Source organism: Papaver somniferum, chromosome 11 (assembly GCF_003573695.1).
Source record: "Papaver somniferum cultivar HN1 chromosome 11, ASM357369v1, whole genome shotgun sequence".
NCBI classification, from domain to species: Eukaryota; Viridiplantae; Streptophyta; class Magnoliopsida; order Ranunculales; family Papaveraceae; genus Papaver; species Papaver somniferum.
Genome location: NC_039368.1, coordinates 13888457 through 13906687, shown reverse-complemented (window position 1 = coordinate 13906687; position 18231 = coordinate 13888457). Strand labels below are relative to the sequence as shown.

General features: G+C 36.3%; 2 protein-coding genes across 2 annotated transcripts; one reads left to right on the top strand and one right to left on the bottom strand.

Annotated features, from left to right (window-relative positions):
• The first annotated feature begins 8196 nt into the window (after positions 1-8196).
• Positions 8197-12689, top strand: LOC113320880 (alpha-soluble NSF attachment protein 2-like). The gene is made up of 9 exons (XM_026568778.1): positions 8197-8565; positions 8878-8927; positions 9212-9284; positions 9838-9917; positions 10551-10702; positions 11113-11272; positions 11361-11408; positions 12044-12124; positions 12358-12689. Exons 1-9 carry the CDS (start codon positions 8421-8423, stop codon positions 12439-12441), a joined length of 873 nt encoding a protein of 290 aa, XP_026424563.1. The 5' UTR covers positions 8197-8420; the 3' UTR covers positions 12442-12689.
• Positions 12690-12819: 130 nt separating this feature from the next.
• On the bottom strand, positions 12820-17578 carry LOC113320879. The gene is made up of 7 exons (XM_026568777.1): positions 17116-17578; positions 16873-17033; positions 16379-16590; positions 15613-15867; positions 15407-15493; positions 14340-14512; positions 12820-13450 (listed from the first exon to the last, which is right to left on the bottom strand). The coding sequence occupies exons 1-7, from the start codon at positions 17484-17486 to the stop codon at positions 13339-13341; spliced, it is 1371 nt and encodes a 456-aa protein (XP_026424562.1). The 5' UTR covers positions 17487-17578; the 3' UTR covers positions 12820-13338.
• Positions 17579-18231: the final 653 nt, after the last annotated feature.

Sequence of the window (18231 nt, the reverse complement as noted above, 5' to 3'; positions counted from 1 at the left end):
AATCATTTGCATGGGAAATTTTCAGTTGATCCACAAATTAATTCATAGAACTAACATTGTTAAGCACCGTTGAACATCTTTGCTAAGAATCATATTTCGAGGATTTTCACAAGACAAGCTTGACTTGAAACTTCTTCTTTGTAAATCTACTAAAATCATACGACATAGTCTCAATAGATAGAATGGTGAGATAGTGAGTTAAATAGAATGGTTCAGTCTTCATATATCTAATACAGAAGTTCTCCAAATGTCTTCGATGATCTTCAATCTTCAATGGTGATGTATAATACTCAACTACAAATTATAACCTAGTTCGAGACTTGACTTAGTAGACTATAAATCAAGATACAGTTTTGATCACCTAACATTGACAACAAGCTCGAGATAGCAAAACTTGTGGGTTCAACCGAACAATTCTCTAACAATCTCCCCCTTTGTCAATTTTAGTGACAAAACTTTTCAATACATGTGGATACATAAATAAATAAACTTCATCTTAATTCACTATGCTTGATTTCCTTGGTTCTTCAACACATTTTTTGAACCCTTCGTACTTCAAGTTCTTCTAATGTTCTTGTCAGGACCCAAGTTTAGTTAGGTTTTAAATTATGCTTGAGAATAGTTGTTAAGGGATGACCACAAGTTATTGGCGCCCATTTGTTTTTTTTTTGAATTGTACGGTTATTAGTCTGTGCTTATGCGAGTCGCACGAGTTGGTCTTGTATGTCCTTTTATTCTCAGTCGAGCTGTAAGGATAAACATAAAAAAGTAAATCTAAGAAACCTTCTACCTCATTCTGTTCTTCTTTAATCCTTAGGGATTTATCTAGTTTTTGAGCTAATTTGTAAGGCTAGTCCTTACAATTTGTATCAGGAGCAGTCGATCTGTGTTACCTGTGAACCATGGTTAATCAGAAAGACTTCGACGACCTTCACAAGAAATTCAACGCACTGATGAAAGGCCATGAAGATATAGTGAAGAAGTTTTATGAAACCCAAGGTAGCATTTCCAATTTGTTAATTGAGATGCGATCGATGGAAGACAGGATCATAAAAAAACTCAAAGTGGGTGATGGAATATTGGAACAACCAAATGATTCTCATTCTCGAAACAAATCTGGAGGAAGCAACGAAACAAAAGGTAATCGCCAAATCTTTAATCATCTTACTAATCATCATAAACCTAAGATTGAGTTCCCTAGGTTTGATGGCCAGAACCCTATATCTTGGATTCAAAAGTGTAAGTTTTTTTTCCAATTACATGTTATGGATGAAAAGCAAAAAGTGGTGTTAGCTTCTCTGTACTTAGATGGGAGAGCAGATGTTTGGTTCTAAGATTATCAAGAAGGTATAAACATCATCCTATGGGAAGAATTTGCTGTAGACATTAATTTTCGATTTCAGGATTTGGGTCATGATGACATAGTTGGTGAATTCAACAAGTTGAGCCAAGAAGGAACTTTGATGGAGTATCAGGAGTTGTTTGAAGAGCTGAAGGCTCTTATGCTTGCTAAGAACAAATATCTTACTGAAGACTACTTCACCTCCAGCTATGTTAGTGGGTTAAAAGAGGAATTAAGACTTGCAGTTCACATGTTCTCACCAACTAGCTTAAATCAAGCTATGTACCTGGCTAGGATGCAAGATGCCATACTAGAGAAGACTATCAAAAAAGCTAAGGCATGTCAGAAATACCTCAAGAAGAGAAAGTATGGAGTCATGGGTCATTTGTTTTCCATTACATCCAAAGAGGTACAAACTACTACTACCAAACCTCTACAACCCATTTTAGATTCCTACAATTCAATTTTTCAAGAACCCAATAGCCTACCTCCACAAAAAGCCCATGATCATCACATACCCCTTAAGCCACTCTCTACACCTCCAAACCAGAGACCCTACAGAATTCCATATATACAAAAAGAAATTGTAGAACAGTTGGTATGCCAAGTCTTATTTTTATTGGAAGGGCATGAAGAACAACATAAACCAGATGGTCCAAGAGTGTGACACTTGTCAGCAACACAAAGGTTTCACTACTCTTCCAGTAGGACTCCTACAACCTTTGTCAATTCCTGAACAGGCCTGGACAGACATTAGCATGGATTTCATCACTGGTCTACCCAAATCTTAAGGCAGGGAGATTATATTGGTGGTAGTGGATAGGTATACCAAATACAACCACTTCTTAGCACTCAGCCATCCCTACACAGCAACAACAGTGGCCAAGGTAATGCTTGACTCAGTCATTAAATTGCATGGACTTCCAAAAAATATAGTGTCAAACAGAGATAGTGTTTTTCTAAGCAACTTTTGGCAATGCCTACTGGCAAGAATGGGAACTTCCTTGCATTTAAGTACTGCTTATCACCCTCAAACAGATGGGAAAACTGAGAGGGTGAATGCATGCTTAGAAACTTACTTGAGGTATATGACAAGTTATAAGCCTAACAAATAGGTGTCATGGTCATCACTGGCTGAATGGTGGTTTAACACCAGATACCATACCAGCCTGAAGTTAACACCCTTTGAAGCTCTGTATGGGTATAATCCTCCAAAATTTGGTGTATCTTCTACAAATGCTGGAATCAGTCTTGGTGCAGATGAGTATCTACAACAGAGATTGGTCATGGGGAAAATGCTGAAATGGGTGCTTGAAGAAGCTCAGCACAGGATGAAACGACAAGCAGATAAGGAGAGAATTGAAAGGGAGTTCAAAGAAGGTGATTGGGTGTACTTAAGGCTCCAACCCTACAGACAGACATCAGTGCAATTAAGGAAAAATCTGAAGCTCTCTGCCAAATTTTTTGGCCCTTATAAGGTACTTGAAAGGATTGGGAAGGTGGCCTACAAATTTCAACTTCCACCAGAGTCCAATATTCATCCGACATTCCATGTCTCCCAGTTTAAGGCTAATCTAGGAGCAAGATTGCTGCCCCAAACTACACTGCCCAAGTTGAACAAGGACAAGGAGATGAAGGTGAATCCTCTGCAAATTTTGGATAACATGCAAGTTAAGAAAGGTAACCAGAATATCACCCAAGTGTTAGTGCAATGGGAGAATTTATCAGCTCAAGATGCTACTTGGGAAGACAAGGATTTCATGACACACCAGTTTCCAAAGCTAATCCTTGAGGTCAAGGAATTGGAAGATTAGAGGGTATTGTCAGGACCCAAGTTTAGTTAGGTTTTAAATTATGCTTGAGAATAATTGTTAAGGGCTGACCACAAGTTATTGGTGCCCATTTGGTTGTTTTGAATTGTACTGTCATTAGTCTGTGCTTGTGCGAGCCGCACGAGTTGGTCTTGTGTGTCTTTTTATTCTCAGTCGAGCTGTAAGGATAGACATGAAAAAGTAAATCTAAGAAACCTTCTCCCTCATTCCGTTCTTCTTCAATCTTTAGGGATTTATCTAGTTTTTGAGCTAATTTGTAAGGCTAGTCCTTACATGCATGTTTTCGTTCAACACTTTGTTGTTGAAGATCCATAGCGAAAACAAATTCTCAGAAAACTCAAAAAGAGATGTGATGGAATGAGGTAATCACTCTACTCATTGGTTGTTATACAGAAACATAATATTGTTACCCTCCTAAATATTCAATTACACCACAATTTTGAATCAATACCACGGTGATATGTTCTCCCTCTTAGTTAATACATACTACTTTTGCAAAATAGTAAAACCTAGAGATCCGATTAACTACCCCTTACATGATGCTCCGTACAGCCATATGTAATGTAATAAGATACTACTTAATAATTTTCTCTATTTTTGTTAAAAAAATTGGCAAAGTTGACAAATCGGGATAATCATGAATTAGTCAAAAGAGTTTGAAGACTAGAGAAAACATGCCAACTTTAGTTTAGACGATTTCAACCAATAAATCTTGGTTTATGTCAAGGAGACATAAGGCGCAAGCGTCTCGTACAATTCCACATCCGCACTCCCTACAAAGATATTACCATTAAGCATAAGTTCAAAAGCACTCTCCCCCATTAAATGTAGTTCCCGGAGGAACAACATGAGCGAACTTACTCTAGTCACAAGAGAAGGATTTTCTTGGACTTTAAATTTATTCGCCAGTTACGGACAAAATAAATTTGTATCCAATATTTTTCTTTCTTCTCGTCAGTTATGAATAAAGAAGTTAAACATATCAATCATAATGTTAGAGGCACTAAGATATAAGATTTCGTGAGAAAATCATCAACAAAAACTATTCTCTATGCCAGTTATGAGCAAGGGAACAATTAGTTTGATATGACTCAACATAAGAATTATAACTTCTCTAGCCATGTACGAACGTGGAGATTAAAGTTCACCACTTATTCCATGGTGGTGACACAATCAAGGAAGTAAGTAGATCCCTGAAGAACATCTTACGGAATTCTGTAGTAGCTTCTTCACAAAAGTGTAATCGTCGAGAGATCAAACTGCAATTCTCAAAATAGCTTACTCCCTTTTTGCAATAGTGAAAGAGCTTAACCTATGAGAAAATATGAGATATATGTTTTAATCACCAAATAATGATGGCAGAGAACAAATCTCACAAAATAAGCAATACAGAATATAATCCATGAATATTAGGTATTGCGAGTCATCTTCCAAAATAAAATTTAATTAATAAACTTTAAACATGCAAGATTATAATATTTAGAATAGCTAATGTAACACATAAAAACTACTCCGAAAAATAGTGTTCCTCCTTAAAGAATAAGAATAAAATTCCTACAATGAGTTAACTTGTAAAAGAAACGAAGAAAAACATCTTACTAAATACTGGCAGAGTCTTCATCGGTTTTGAGACTTTTGAGTTTGTTATCAACAGCATCCACAAACTCATCAGGAAAGACCCCCTCATTGAGTAGTTGATTGACACTCAATTTCATGAGATCAAGGTTAGATATTACCTTTTACAACTCAGACCTTAGCATATCTTGACTTTTAAATGCTTCAACAAGCTTAATATTTGCTTCTTCAAATTGTTTAAGAAAATCATAAACAACATTAGCAGAAATCATCTCTTCGTGTTCAACATCCTGGTGATCATATAAAAATTAGCAATTAATAATAGGATGATCCTCAAAGTTATCAACTTCATCTTCAACCAAAGTTCTTTTCTTCTCCCCTTTCAACCAAATAACACTGCAATTGTTATCAATAACTCCTTCCATGTTGTTGCTAGAATTTGACATGTGAGACAAACTTGAATGCAGAGAATACCTTGAGATAGAACCTCAGCTCAAGTCTAAGGTATTTATTGGTTAACACCTAGGAGTTTTCCAAGAATATATCGGTTCCTGACCTCTAAATTGGAATTTGAATTAAATAAGGAAAGAGTTCGTAAGTCGAACTTCCTTTACTCAAGAGTTTTTAACAATATATGAAATTATTTTTGGAGATATATTGTCTTCTTGTTCACATAAGAGTGTTTCAAATGCATAGATAACTATTTGAGAAAAAATCTAACAGACCATTTATAATTCTTGCAGTAAGCTCAACAATAAACAAATATTTCAAAAAATCACATTAATATGCAGTACCTTCTCTTAGAACGGACCAGAAGAACTATGTCATATAGCAGAACTATTTGAAACAAATAGAAAACATGTTTACTTAAATCCTCACCCTACACCTTACAGGATTTTTATTGATGATGAGGATTATAGTATCCTTGCTTAAAGAGTATCAAGATGAGTATTTTCATACTTACCATTTGATACTTTTTCACGTTTCAAATTAACTCTTATGCTATGTTTACCATTCGGTTTAGAAAAATTATCATAAAACTCAATATCGTCATGAAGAGAGATGAAATTGGAAACTTTACCTGAGTTCTTCTTCCTTTAAGAAGCACAAGATAACTTGTAAATGCGATCATCATAACTTGCAATCATCAAGTCCATGTTTTCTGGTTGAGTCGTCTCTTTAACTGGTAGATCCTTATATTTCCGAAGAAATTAAGTTCTTATTGGAACCCACGTCCGTGAAAACTTTTTTAGTGTTTTCTTAGAAATTGTACCAAAATGTGTGCTTCTTGTTCTATTAGATGAATAAGTTGTATTAGCATTCCTTGAAGGTGCCTTGATTCGAGAACTAGTATCCTTCCTTTTAAAACCCAAAGGCTTTGTCTTTTGAATGTTTGTAACTTCTTTAAGATGAGATTCAAGGTATCTTGAACTGACTCAATCTGATTGTTCTTCAATATAAGCTTAAACTTTCTCTGAACATGTCCTTCTGTTTGCAGAAGTAGTAAAGTTTTTGAACACCGACAGTGTCAGTTTGCACAAATTTAGCACAATAATTTTTTCTTTCCAGGAGATACAGTTTTTTCTTGGTCAGAGAAACACAATTGAACATCCTTTGTCAAACTGGTAAAACTTTGAGTATGGCCTTCTAAAAAAGATTTATTAGATCTTTCGTGAGTGTCATTGGTAATTTCATCCAACTCTTTTATTTTTAAAGTGGCCATAGACAAGGATAATTTCTCAGATTCATACATACTACATGGAGCTGGAGGAGTTTCTAGTAGACGTCGAAGCTCTAATGAAATTTTTTCAAGTTGAGCATCAAGTGAAATAAATTGAAAGCCTTTTCCTCAATAAGAATCCTGATTTGTGAATCACTTTCATTAACCTTACTAATAAGAATTTTGACTTCTTTTTTTCCAGCCGATTAACCTCATAAGCCTGACTTCCAAGACGACTAAGAATCTTGGCACTTTACTTGGCTGCTTCTCTTTCTAATTGTGAATCAAATTCATCAGTAAGATAATAGGGATATTGTCAGCAATAAACTGCTTTATAGGAACCGAAGGTTCCCCACCATCTAAGATGTGATCGGGCCACATACAATGAGTATGTGGTCCATCATTATTCCTTGACACGTGTATAACTCTAAAACCTGCCTCCTCCAAATTCCGTAAAACATTCACTTTTTGAGAAAAAGTAGGAAGTTAAAAAAAAATTATTTAAAACTAGTTGTGCAATAAAATGGTTTTGGAACTTTATTTCAACTTTATAATATATGTCAATATATAAAGAGGGGTCGCATACTCGAAGTATGTGGCCCGACCACATTGTAGCCGCTCCGCGAAGGTTCATCCAATTTAGAGATGGAGGGAGATCTTATCTCATTAATATAATCCATGAGAGTAATTTTTTCAATAACTGGTGATACGTTACCAGATATTGCGCTCTTGACCATAATACAGATTTCTTCAAACACAAATTTATTAGGTCTAACAATGTTTACCTGCACTGATACCAATTGAAATGTAGGGGATACCAATACAAATCCAACTTTTTCGTTCGACAATCTGTATAGACAAAACTTCATACAATTGCAAGTAGACCAACTTAATGATCATTGACAATATGTATATAGAGTTTATATCTCAACCTTTACTCAATCAGTAGGTGTATAGACATAGGGTCCATGAACCTGATTGTTAAGCTGAGTACTTTGACGATCTCAAAGATCAATATCCAAGATCGATCTAGACGTATCCAAATAATCCAATCGGAGTCCTGCCAAGTAATTAAACTTGTTATCTATCTTTCAAGACACGAATTCTACACGAAATAAGTCTCGTAATCGATTACAATTAATCGAATGTATCTTCTTAGCCTGAATATGCAAATCCAACTATAAAGATACACAATATGACGCGGAAAAGGAAAAACACAAGACACCGGAAATTTTGTTAACGAGGAAACCGCAATAGCAGAAAAACCTCGGGACCTCGTCAAGATTTGAACACCACACTGTATTAAATCACTATAAAAACTAGCCTACTATCAGACATCGGACTGGAATGTAGTTGAGACCGAATATACCCTCCAATCATTTCAGTTACAGTCGTGCTCTTTACGTCTCTTGAACCTTGCAAGGCTTTACGCACTTAGGTCCCTTAGCTAACGTCTTTTACAGCCTAAGAGTTGCTTCGGCCGAAGTAAAGATTTTTGATACCAATCTGTCTCTACAGATAGGCTATTTTCGTTTAGACAAAGCTAACAAACCTCATAAATCCGGATCTTACGGCCCCTGGCATGTAAAAACTTTAATTACAAGAGTCGTGGCATATTCCCCAGTACTATGTGGGAATAAAATCAAAAAAATTTCATGGGTTATCAGCCAGAAAATAACCTTCAAATTCATGCATAACAAGCCCAAAACTTGAGCAAAATAGTTCATTCTTTGTCTTCCAGCCAGCCATCTCTAGTTCTCTACCCTACCTAGAATTAGTTTCGAGACAAGTCATCGACAGATTCGACAGTTCTCCTACTTCCGAAGCAAACTAATTTCGGTCGTCATCGGAATATCCCTATTGAACGTAGTTTTTTCCTCTCTTTCTAAAAATATCTGTGAAGATTAAAAGAAGGAGAAGAGGGAGAAAGATAGTCGAATGTTTTAAGAAAATGGAGGATCAAACTGCAAAAGGAGAAGATTTCTTGAATAAAGCTGAAAAAAAAATTAATGGCTGGGCTTTATTCTCTTCTAAATATGAAGATGCTGCTGATTTGTATGAAAAATCTGCCAATTCTTTCAAAATCGCCAAAGCATGTAATGTCCACTCTCTTATAACATTCTTTTTCTGTTTCATTAATTTTTTTTCTTGATTCTAGGTTTTATGTTTAAATTCTGATGGTTAATTTAAGTAAGCTGGATCAGTCATTACGCATAAGTTTTCTGATCAGAAATTAGGGTTGGACATAAATGATTAAAAAGAAAAAAGAGGTAGAGGGATTGATCTTTGCAGACTTTAGATGCAACAGTCACTTATATGATTTGTGATAATTCATAACAAAAACCTAATGGTTTGACTTGTGTTGATTTTGGTGTCATACTAACTTGACTGGTACAATGGTGTTACAGGGGATAGAGCTGCAGAAGTATACATCAAATTGGCTGGTTGTCATCTGAAGGTATAATGATTTGAACTTGTTATATGTTAATAACCGTGCTAGGCTGCACACCACTTGATCGCAGTCTGACATGGATGGCAGTGGCATGGCGCTAAGACATAAGGCCCTTAGATGGTGTACGCTTTTGGGTAAATGTCATGGGTTATTGTGGTGCCAAGCCACCATCCTCGAGTTACTAGCGAGAAAGTGAGGCGTGCAGCCGATAATTTTTATATGCATAATACTTTAGGTTTTATCATTGATGTTTAAATATGGTACGCTGATATTGATCTCCTTAATTGCAGTTGGATAGCAAACATGAAGCTGCTTCAGCATATGTTGATGCTGCAAATGCATACAAAAAGATTTCTCCAAAAGGTGCCTTTTCGGCTACACCACAACTATAGCTGTTCAAACATTGGTTTAGTATTCTCCCCGTAAAAAGTTCAAGTATGCAAAGTCGAGGCCATATAGATGTGATCACAAAATTCTATGATATACTCATGTAATCATAAGCAACACGCCCTTTCGTTTGTCTTTGGTGTTTAGTAGTGGCTTTAATAAATTTCCAAGCTTAGCTCGGCAAATTATGCTTGGGTGGTGTGCATGTTAAAGGCACGCTTTACACCTAGTTTTCCAGTAATAGGAGGACTCTTCTGCGGCTATGCAGGCATCACGCAAAACTCATGTCTTCTTATCTGTTACTCGGACTGACCAAAGTTCTGAATGGAAGTTGGATTACTTGTTATATACTAGTTCTGGGGTTACTTGCTCTTGTTGCTTATGTATTTCCTTTGATTCTTCCTGGAGGCCAGACTTGGTTTCCGTTCGTTAAATCAAGGCACTTGATTCTCCCCTATGTAACGAAATTGAACCATTCCTTTTTTATGTATATCTCGTGTTTCTTCACCATATAGTTATGTGTCTGTAGATGCGGTATCATGCTTGGAGCAGGCAGTGAGTCAATTCATGGAAATTGGAAGGTTTAACATGGCTGCTAGGTATTGCAAGGTGAAGTTACTGCAGATTTAAAGAAAGTCTTATCATTTTCTTTTTCTTCTGGAATTTCTCAAGATTGTAATTGTGTTTTTTTTCCTCTTAATAACTGCAACTGTTTATTGCGGAGAATCCTGTGATGATATTTTGCACAACTCTTGTGCAGGTTCCAGCGGTATTTGCTTTTTGGTTTTCTTAGTGATGTTGAAATATTGTCTACATATAGTACTATACAGATTTATCGTTTCCTGTGTAACAATGATTTAGGTGCAATTATTTATATGGTCTCTTCAACATGGCCGGAGAAATAAACTAGGAAACGCAGACACGACACGATGTCCACTATATTAGTTATTTACAATCTTTCCTATACATGAGTTATAACATGATTCCATCTACATTTTAAAGAAAAAAAAAGCTTGTGTCTTTTTCTTCATTTTCATTCTTTCCTCTTTATTGTTCCATACTTTCTGGAGCTAAGTTGCAAATATCTTAAACTTTAACGGCTGGCAAAGCTGTTTCTGCGCGTGTGCCACACGAGGAGAAATTTTGAGAAACAAAAGTGTTGCTGTTACACATTATTTCTGATGAAACCTAGTCTTGTCAATTTAAGTACTTACTAATAATATGCATCCATGTTGTCTGCAGGAAATTGGAGAGTTAAGTGAGGCTCAACAAAACGTAGACCAAGCTATTGCTTACTTTGAACGTGCAGCTGATCTTTTCCAAAGCGAAGAAGTGAACACTTCAGCAAACCAGTGCAAGCTGAAAGTTGCAGAATTTGCTGCCCAACAGGAACAGTAAGTAATGCTTTTAAGGTTGTAAATGACTAGTAAACATGCTCGTCGAAGTTCGCTGAATTTTGACTCGTTCGGGTTAATTTATGATATTCTGAAATCTTGAATTACTAGAACATTTGTTCCTTGCCTATTCCCCGATACATATCAATCATGCCCCTTTTCAATTTCATCAGCTGTAGCTTATATTTAGAAGGATTCTAGTGGAAAAGATGATAGAGTCATTGAGACTCTTGAGGGACTAAATGCTTTCTTATGGAGTCAGACTTTTGTGTTTCTGTTATTATTTCTTGTGGGATAGTTAAAATCTTAAAACATAAATCACCTGCACCCCTGGGAAGTGCTAGCCTTAAATTCTTCTCCTCTGATGAAATAAAGTTGTTGTTGAATTGACATTAGACTACCCATCCTAGGTATCCAAAGGCAATTGAGATATACGAAGAGATAGCAAGACAGTCTCTCAACAATAACCTTCTGAAGTACAGTGTCAAAGGATACCTACTCAACGCTGGCCTTTGCCAACTTTGTAAAGACGATGTTGTTGCTATTACCAATGCACTGGAGAAATATCAGGTATGTTTTGGCACCATCTAGACCCCCTGAACATAAACTTTATTATTATCTTACTAGTGACTTTAATGTATCTCAATTGCTTCTGCAGGATCTCGATCCGACTTTTACAGGAACTCGGGAGTGCAAGCTTTTAACTGTAAGTTATATTGTAATATGTATATTAGCTAACTGTCTTCGGCTTACTGTATGTATGTTAGTTTAATTATCTTCGAAATTGTCCTTTTCCCAAATAATTAGTTTTCCATCATGAGTCTCTTTTTATTCCTTCCAAATAATTTACTGTATAAACGCGTACCACCTGTTGGCAGTGCATCGTTGTCCTTCCTGCATCTAAGCGTCCATCTAAATATACTCAAAGGAGAGACTGTCCTAACTAAATTGAAGTCAGTGTATGTTTTAAAGTTGGAAAACCCTGAATATATCTATAACACTTCCCTCCAAATTAGTTGTTGACAACTTTCACATATTCCCATCATTGGTAACCTAAAAATGTATATTTTTCCCATGGGTGAGTTTCCTTTCATATTTTGAGGCCGGTGCAAGTTTGCTGAGTGCTAAAACCATGAATCGGACTGGAACAGTCCCCTCCAAATAGACTATTGACAATTTTGACATGTTCCACGGCAGTGGTACTGGTACCCAAAAGCCTGGAATGCATTCCTTCAAATTTCTTGATTTTGAGATATACTGCATCACTGGTACTGGTACCTGAAAGCCTATATTGTTCAATACATGATTCACCAAGGATATAAGTGTTCATTTGTATGACAGGATTTGGCTGCCGCAATGGATGAGGAAGATATTGGAAAATTTACTGATGCAGTGAAAGAATTTGATAGCATGACCCGACTGGTAGGTTTCCATCTTTCTCAGTGTGCGCTCAGTTACTGTTGCTTAAATAGAGAAGAGAACACTCGTGTCAGCCTAATTCAATGTCAACACCATGTAACAGAGCCTACTGTTAAATTTAAGTCACTCGGAGTTAATAAGATTGTTATTTTTTACTTATTTTCCTTGTTTTGTCACATATTAATTAACATCACTAAGATACTTCTGTTTCTGCATATTTCTTTTTGCTGCTTTAGGATGCATGGAAAACCACAATGTTGCTGAGAGCAAAGGAAGCACTGAAGGCAAAAGAAGACGGGCCTGATCCTGATCTCACCTAATTTAGGTTTTTCTTCCCATCTTACGCACTATTATTGGGCTTGTATCTATTAATGGTGCTGGATGTTGCTGTAGTGGTGCCTCCCCAGCCACTTCTTTATCGAATTTAATTATATCATGTGTTTTCTCCTCTGATGTATGGGACAATGGTCAACACGCTTATCAGTGTGCATAAATTGTGTTTTGTTACATTTCCTCTGAGCGCTTCAATTAAAATATTATCAATAAAGGTCTCAAGAGCTTCGCAATATCAGAGACAAGAGGTCTCGAGAAGTTCCAATACCTTTGCTCTTAGTGATTAAAATTTGCGGCAATTTACACTGAACACAAAATATACAAGATACATAAGAGTTGCTATGAATTAAATTGACATTTGTCCAGCAGTTAAGATGGTATTTTATTTCAACAAATTTCCTAACCTCAATACACGTCTCTGGGTAACACAATTTGCTTAATCTAGAAAGAAAAAAAAGGAAAAGATGCAGCAAAAGAACACAATGAGACAACACAATACTGTTCTCTCTAAAATATAAAAACAGGGAAGAACAAAATGAGACAACACAATACTGTTCTCTCTGAAAAATAAAACTCTGGTTCATAGCTGCAGACTACCAGAGGTACAAAATTTCTCCAAGGTGTTTTCGACATAAAAAATGCAATTCAAATTCGTTTTAACTGGCAAAGGTCAGAAAGAGACGAATATGGCCTCCAGCACCAGCCCCTTGGCAAAGATGGTAGCTTTACCACAAGGGGCATGTTTAACCATTTCTGCTCCAGATCTGACGGAAATATAGATCTAACCATTCGTAATATTGACCTGTCCTATGGAACCAATTGATGAGGTGAGAACACCCAAGAAGTGGGGTGTGCCAAGTTATCGAGTCGCATGATTAGACTGGTTATCTAATAAGGGGAGCTAACCATCTCATCTCTGAACCATTTCCATTAGCCAAGTAGTAAATCTTCTTCCATTTTTCTTCCGAGAATGCCTCACGCATGATCAGTCTTTGCCTGTAAGAGATGCAGAGTACGCAAAATGTAAGCGAACACGTGTCCAAATTGAGAAGCTGGATGTATATATTAGCAACCAATAAAAGAAATTTTTAATTACTAAAAAGAATCATTAACATAAAGAAACACTCAAGTTCCTGCAAAAATCATCTCCCTACAGTGTTCAACTCATGCACTGAATACGATCCACAAAAACACTTGTGCTTAAGAAATATAGAGGAATGTGTTTTGGTTTGTATTGGAAATATTCCATGTTGACAAAGCACGGTGAGAAATTTTCCAGTGTTATAGATTAAAGAAAACAACCTTCAGACCGTGACATGAAAAGTCAGATGAGTGTATACGTTATGCACTACAGAAAGCTTGGCTCATCCTCATCTAATAACAACGAATGGTGTTTCCCACACTTGCACCAATTAAATATAGAATATCGGACTCAAACAAATTTTTGGCTTGTTGGTCCAACAAGTTGGGAAAGTATCTAGGTTTGTTCTAGGTGCCATTTATAAGGACATCAGTAATATGAGGAATGTTATGGTAACAGCAATCATTTCCTACAGTATAATGCCTAACACCTCATTTTTCCACTCTTCTAGTATTCCAAGTTCTAAAAAAATGGCAAGCATAGATCTGGTCTTGCAATCATGAGAAACAACCAGATTGTTCGTATTGCTAAATGCAAATTCGAACTATAGGTAAAAGTTTTACATTTATACCCTAATCGCATTCAAAAAGTTGCAGGTTCACTTCCTATCACAGCCTAGAGCTGAGCTCATGTAAAGTTCAAATGCAGCATAAGTATTATATTGGTATTTATTTTAGCATCTAATATCGGATAAGGGAAGATTAACTGAGCTTGTAGGAGAAGGAAATGAGAGAGATTACACACCTGAGATAGTAATGGCAAACCGTTGCAGCTTCGTCTAAGCCATAACGAGGAAAGTCTACACGAGCATCTGTTGGTACATTCGGCAGGTCCCTTCGTAACTTACCAACTGCTGTTGAATTGGAAAAAGCCCCCACCATCATGTCATTGTGCGTCATGGGCCGATATACACTCACCTATGAAAAATAACAACACAGATTACATTATTGCTCTCAATATAAGTTGTTTTATGTAGACGAAATGATCTATAGAAATAGCTACATTTTCAAGCTAATCAAGCAGAATTCTTATTACACTAGCATTGTGTTTGAGAGTGTGAAAAAAGGGCATATCAAAACCTGATAATAAAAGTCTAGTTTCAAAACATAAAAACCCAACTCAAAGCAACTGAAAGTCATGCTTTAGTAAACGTAACAATGCCATCCAATTAGTTCAAACATGCAACCATCACAGATCACAGCTTCTTAGAGCTTGCGGGGTTTCATCTATTATGTTTTGTAAAGAAATAACAGCAAAAGTTTACTAATTTAACAACAACCTACTCTAAAAGTTGCTTGACGATAAAGGCATTACTGGTATGTCCATTACTGTCCAGAACAAGCTACCCTAAAAGTTTTGACAACATCTTGGAGTACTTAATTTGTACATATTCCATCCCAAAGAACCACCGGTATCCATTAACTAAATCACTTTAGTTCTGAATTTCTTTTGTTGTTCCCCATGATATCTATCTGGTCTATGATTTGCATATTTCGCATTCTACATTTGCAAATTTCTTTAGACTTTCGGACATTTGGAACATTTTTAAAGTCATAGGAGTAAAAGGCTCTTCATGTCCACTAATGCTAGCACAAATAAGTCATAGAATTAAACTAAGTTCTTTTTCAAGACAAAATGTAAAAGAGATTGTTCAGTAAAATTACAAGAAAACAAGTATCAGAACATAATGTATAAGCAGAGCAATATAACAGTGGATGTACAAACAAAACTGTAGAAGTGATGTTGTTATGTACTCATATTTACATATTAGCAGATTCAGCAATACACACTATTATGCTTATCGCACTAACCGTTGCAATTTTGTTAGCGTGAATTGGATTCGTTGACCGAGCTGTCACTGCTTCTTCAAACTCGCTGAATGTGTACCAGCTATTATACTGACAGGTGAACAAAAGAAAAATAACCATTATTACTATTGCTTTATGCGTGCATCTAAAGCAGTCGGTCGTCATGAATCAACCAAACTCAAAATAATTAGTTGGGCAATGAAACATACTTGATCAATTGCAAAAAGCACAGGAACATCCTTAACAAGTGATAATTCTTCCCGCAGACGTACTAAAACTCCAACAGAAGAATGTGTATGAGAAATTCCTGTTTGAATCAAGTCGTACAGAGTGGAACCTTCAGGTATCGCCATTGAATCAACCCCTCTCCTTTTTCCAACACCAGCACCCTCTCCCAATGGAATAGCATCAAATATATGACAAGGTAATTGTTGCAAGCGAGATTCATTGTATTTAAGGAAATCCTATAATAGACAAGGCATGCAATATTAGTAGATGAAAGATACTATTAGGCACTTTTATAACTCTGAGATATTTAATTATAAACCAACATTGACATAAACCACATCTATGTTCAGATAGCATTATTACCACAAATGTTTTTCCAATGAAATTCTCACAGTTACTACCAAGTATACAGTTTATCAGCCACTATTGTGGAGCACAGCAGTTAACATGCGAGTTGAAAAAATTACTCATCCCGCCTTAGAATTTAAGCAACAACAAATCACATACAATGGACTGAGATATACACCTACTAAAATTAATGATAATGGTAGTCACAAAAATTAGATTTCCGAAGAAGCACAGGCGCGGCAAGTGGAATTGGAAATCGTGGACATGCTGATATGGGAAAAACTTCTCTAATTTACATTACAGACACCTAAAATTGAACGCAAACACATATAGCCTTAATGACTGTCCTTGCTATTTAAGACTCCTCTATAGTCACAGGGGGAAAAAAACATTACATACCTGGAGAATATTTGTAGCTTGCAAAGGAGTATCCCAAAGATCAGTTTGTTCATTCTTATAAAAGAATCCTCCATGAGTCCATGTTTTACCTTCCGGGACATAAAACACCAACCAACCTTCCTCACGAGCCCAGTGGATCAGCATAGCAAGAGCAATACTTTTCCCTGAACTAACTGGACCATCCAGTAAAATCTGCTTCCGGGGTTTCCTATCTGTAACATACTCATCAAAATTAACATTCACCTTATAAGTTCTCTTCAAACACAAGAACTATTCTTTCATTACACATCTCAACTCCTTAAGTGCACAGAAACATAGAGACCACAAAGTCTGCCCGTACGTCATATATATAATCCGAAATTACATCCTAACAAGGAAACTTTAGTTCCTGAATTACAGTACATTATGTTATTAAACTCAATCAGTACATACCAAACAACTACACAAATTAGGGCAAACAATTGTTCATTCAACTAAAGGCTTGACTATATTACCACTAGATGATTGCAAGGGAGGATCAACAATGCGCCTGTAATTGTCACGAAGATCCAAGAAACTCTGCCGAATTAGCAATGCAGTCCTTTTGGATTCTTCAAACTCCTTTGCCATTCCTGTTGGTAATCCTTCTGGTAAAGTTGCATTCAATGCTTCCATACTAGACACCACCAAAATCAAACAGTAAGTATATCAGCATAGAGAATGAAATTGAGATTGAGAATTAGATAATAAGAACTTACTCAAAGGACATGTAAGAACAAACATCTTTTCTATCGAGTTGAGAAAGAGTTTGAGTTTTTGTAAACAAAGGACGACCATTAGGGCCAACATCAAGTGCCTTATTATTAACATCTTCAGCAAGATGACGAGAACGTGATTCTTCTTCAACGGAAATAGTTGCTTCGTCTGAAACGAAATTGTCATCGGATTTAGTATTGATTTCATTTTTCTTTTTTGATTTCTGAGCTTGTTTTGGGTTTACTGATTTCTTTTTGGGAGTTTTTGATGCATAATTTGATGATTGGATATTGATAGTTGCAGGGATTAGGGCATTTTTTAGGTTTGATTGATTTTTTGCGGATACTGCCAATCTAATGATGGATTTGAGCATGTTTGTTGACCTATAAGAGTGAGAATTGGCAGGGAGAGAGGGGTTTTAAGAGGGTGTTGCTATGGAAATGAGAGAATGAAGACGACATGGTTATTTTTGGTTTTTGTTATACGGGCATTTTGGACTTGGATCGTTCTCACAGACTCGTATCTAAATCGGGGTCAAGACTTTTTACTTTGACGTGAATCGCGTCTGACTCATGGCTAAAATACATCTGACTCGTCTGACTGACTGGACTTTCAAAAACGGTCCCGAGTCCCGACCTTAGCGAAGTGCCTATGTTTCCTATCACAACCCCATTTTGCTGAGGAGTGCGAGGATATGAAACACAATCCATAAGTTTATAATCACAATGAATAGCTCTCTACTTCCGTTTGATAAGTTTGATGACATTAACATCCTGAAATGACTTGATTTTGGCGGATAAAAATTCTCATTTAATTTTAGAAGTGTTGAAAGCAAATCACACTTTCATCTCTGGTGATTGGATATATCAAAATGAAACTTGTTGAAATCGTCTATAAAAGACGATTAAGAATATATTGAAAAAGCAGGGTACCAAGTACACCACCAACTTTTTCGTTCGGCAACCTGTATAGATAAAATCTAATACAATTACAAGTAGACCAACTAAATGATCCTTGACAATATGTATATTGAGTTTATATCTCTAACCTCTTCTCAATCAGTATGTATATAGACAAGAGTCTGTGAACCTGATTGTTAATAAGAATACTTGGACAAT

Bases quoted from the DNA above. Each gene is read 5' to 3' on its own strand.
- LOC113320880 (XM_026568778.1), top strand. From the start codon at position 8,421: ATGGAGGATCAAACTGCAAAAGGAGAAGATTTCTTGAATAAAGCTGAA. The intron at 9,285-9,837 runs GTGCCTTTTCGG...ATGTGTCTGTAG, and splicing joins CAAAAAGATTTCTCCAAAAG to ATGCGGTATCATGCTTGGAG. The intron at 11,273-11,360 runs GTATGTTTTGGC...TTGCTTCTGCAG, and splicing joins ATGCACTGGAGAAATATCAG to GATCTCGATCCGACTTTTAC.
- LOC113320879 (XM_026568777.1), bottom strand. From the start codon at position 17,486: ATGCTCAAATCCATCATTAGATTGGCAGTATCCGCAAAAAATCAATCA. The intron at 15,868-16,378 runs GTATGTAATGTT...TGTCTATTATAG, and splicing joins AAGCTACAAATATTCTCCAG to GATTTCCTTAAATACAATGA. The intron at 14,513-15,406 runs GTTAGTGCGATA...TATTTTTCATAG, and splicing joins ACGCTAACAAAATTGCAACG to GTGAGTGTATATCGGCCCAT.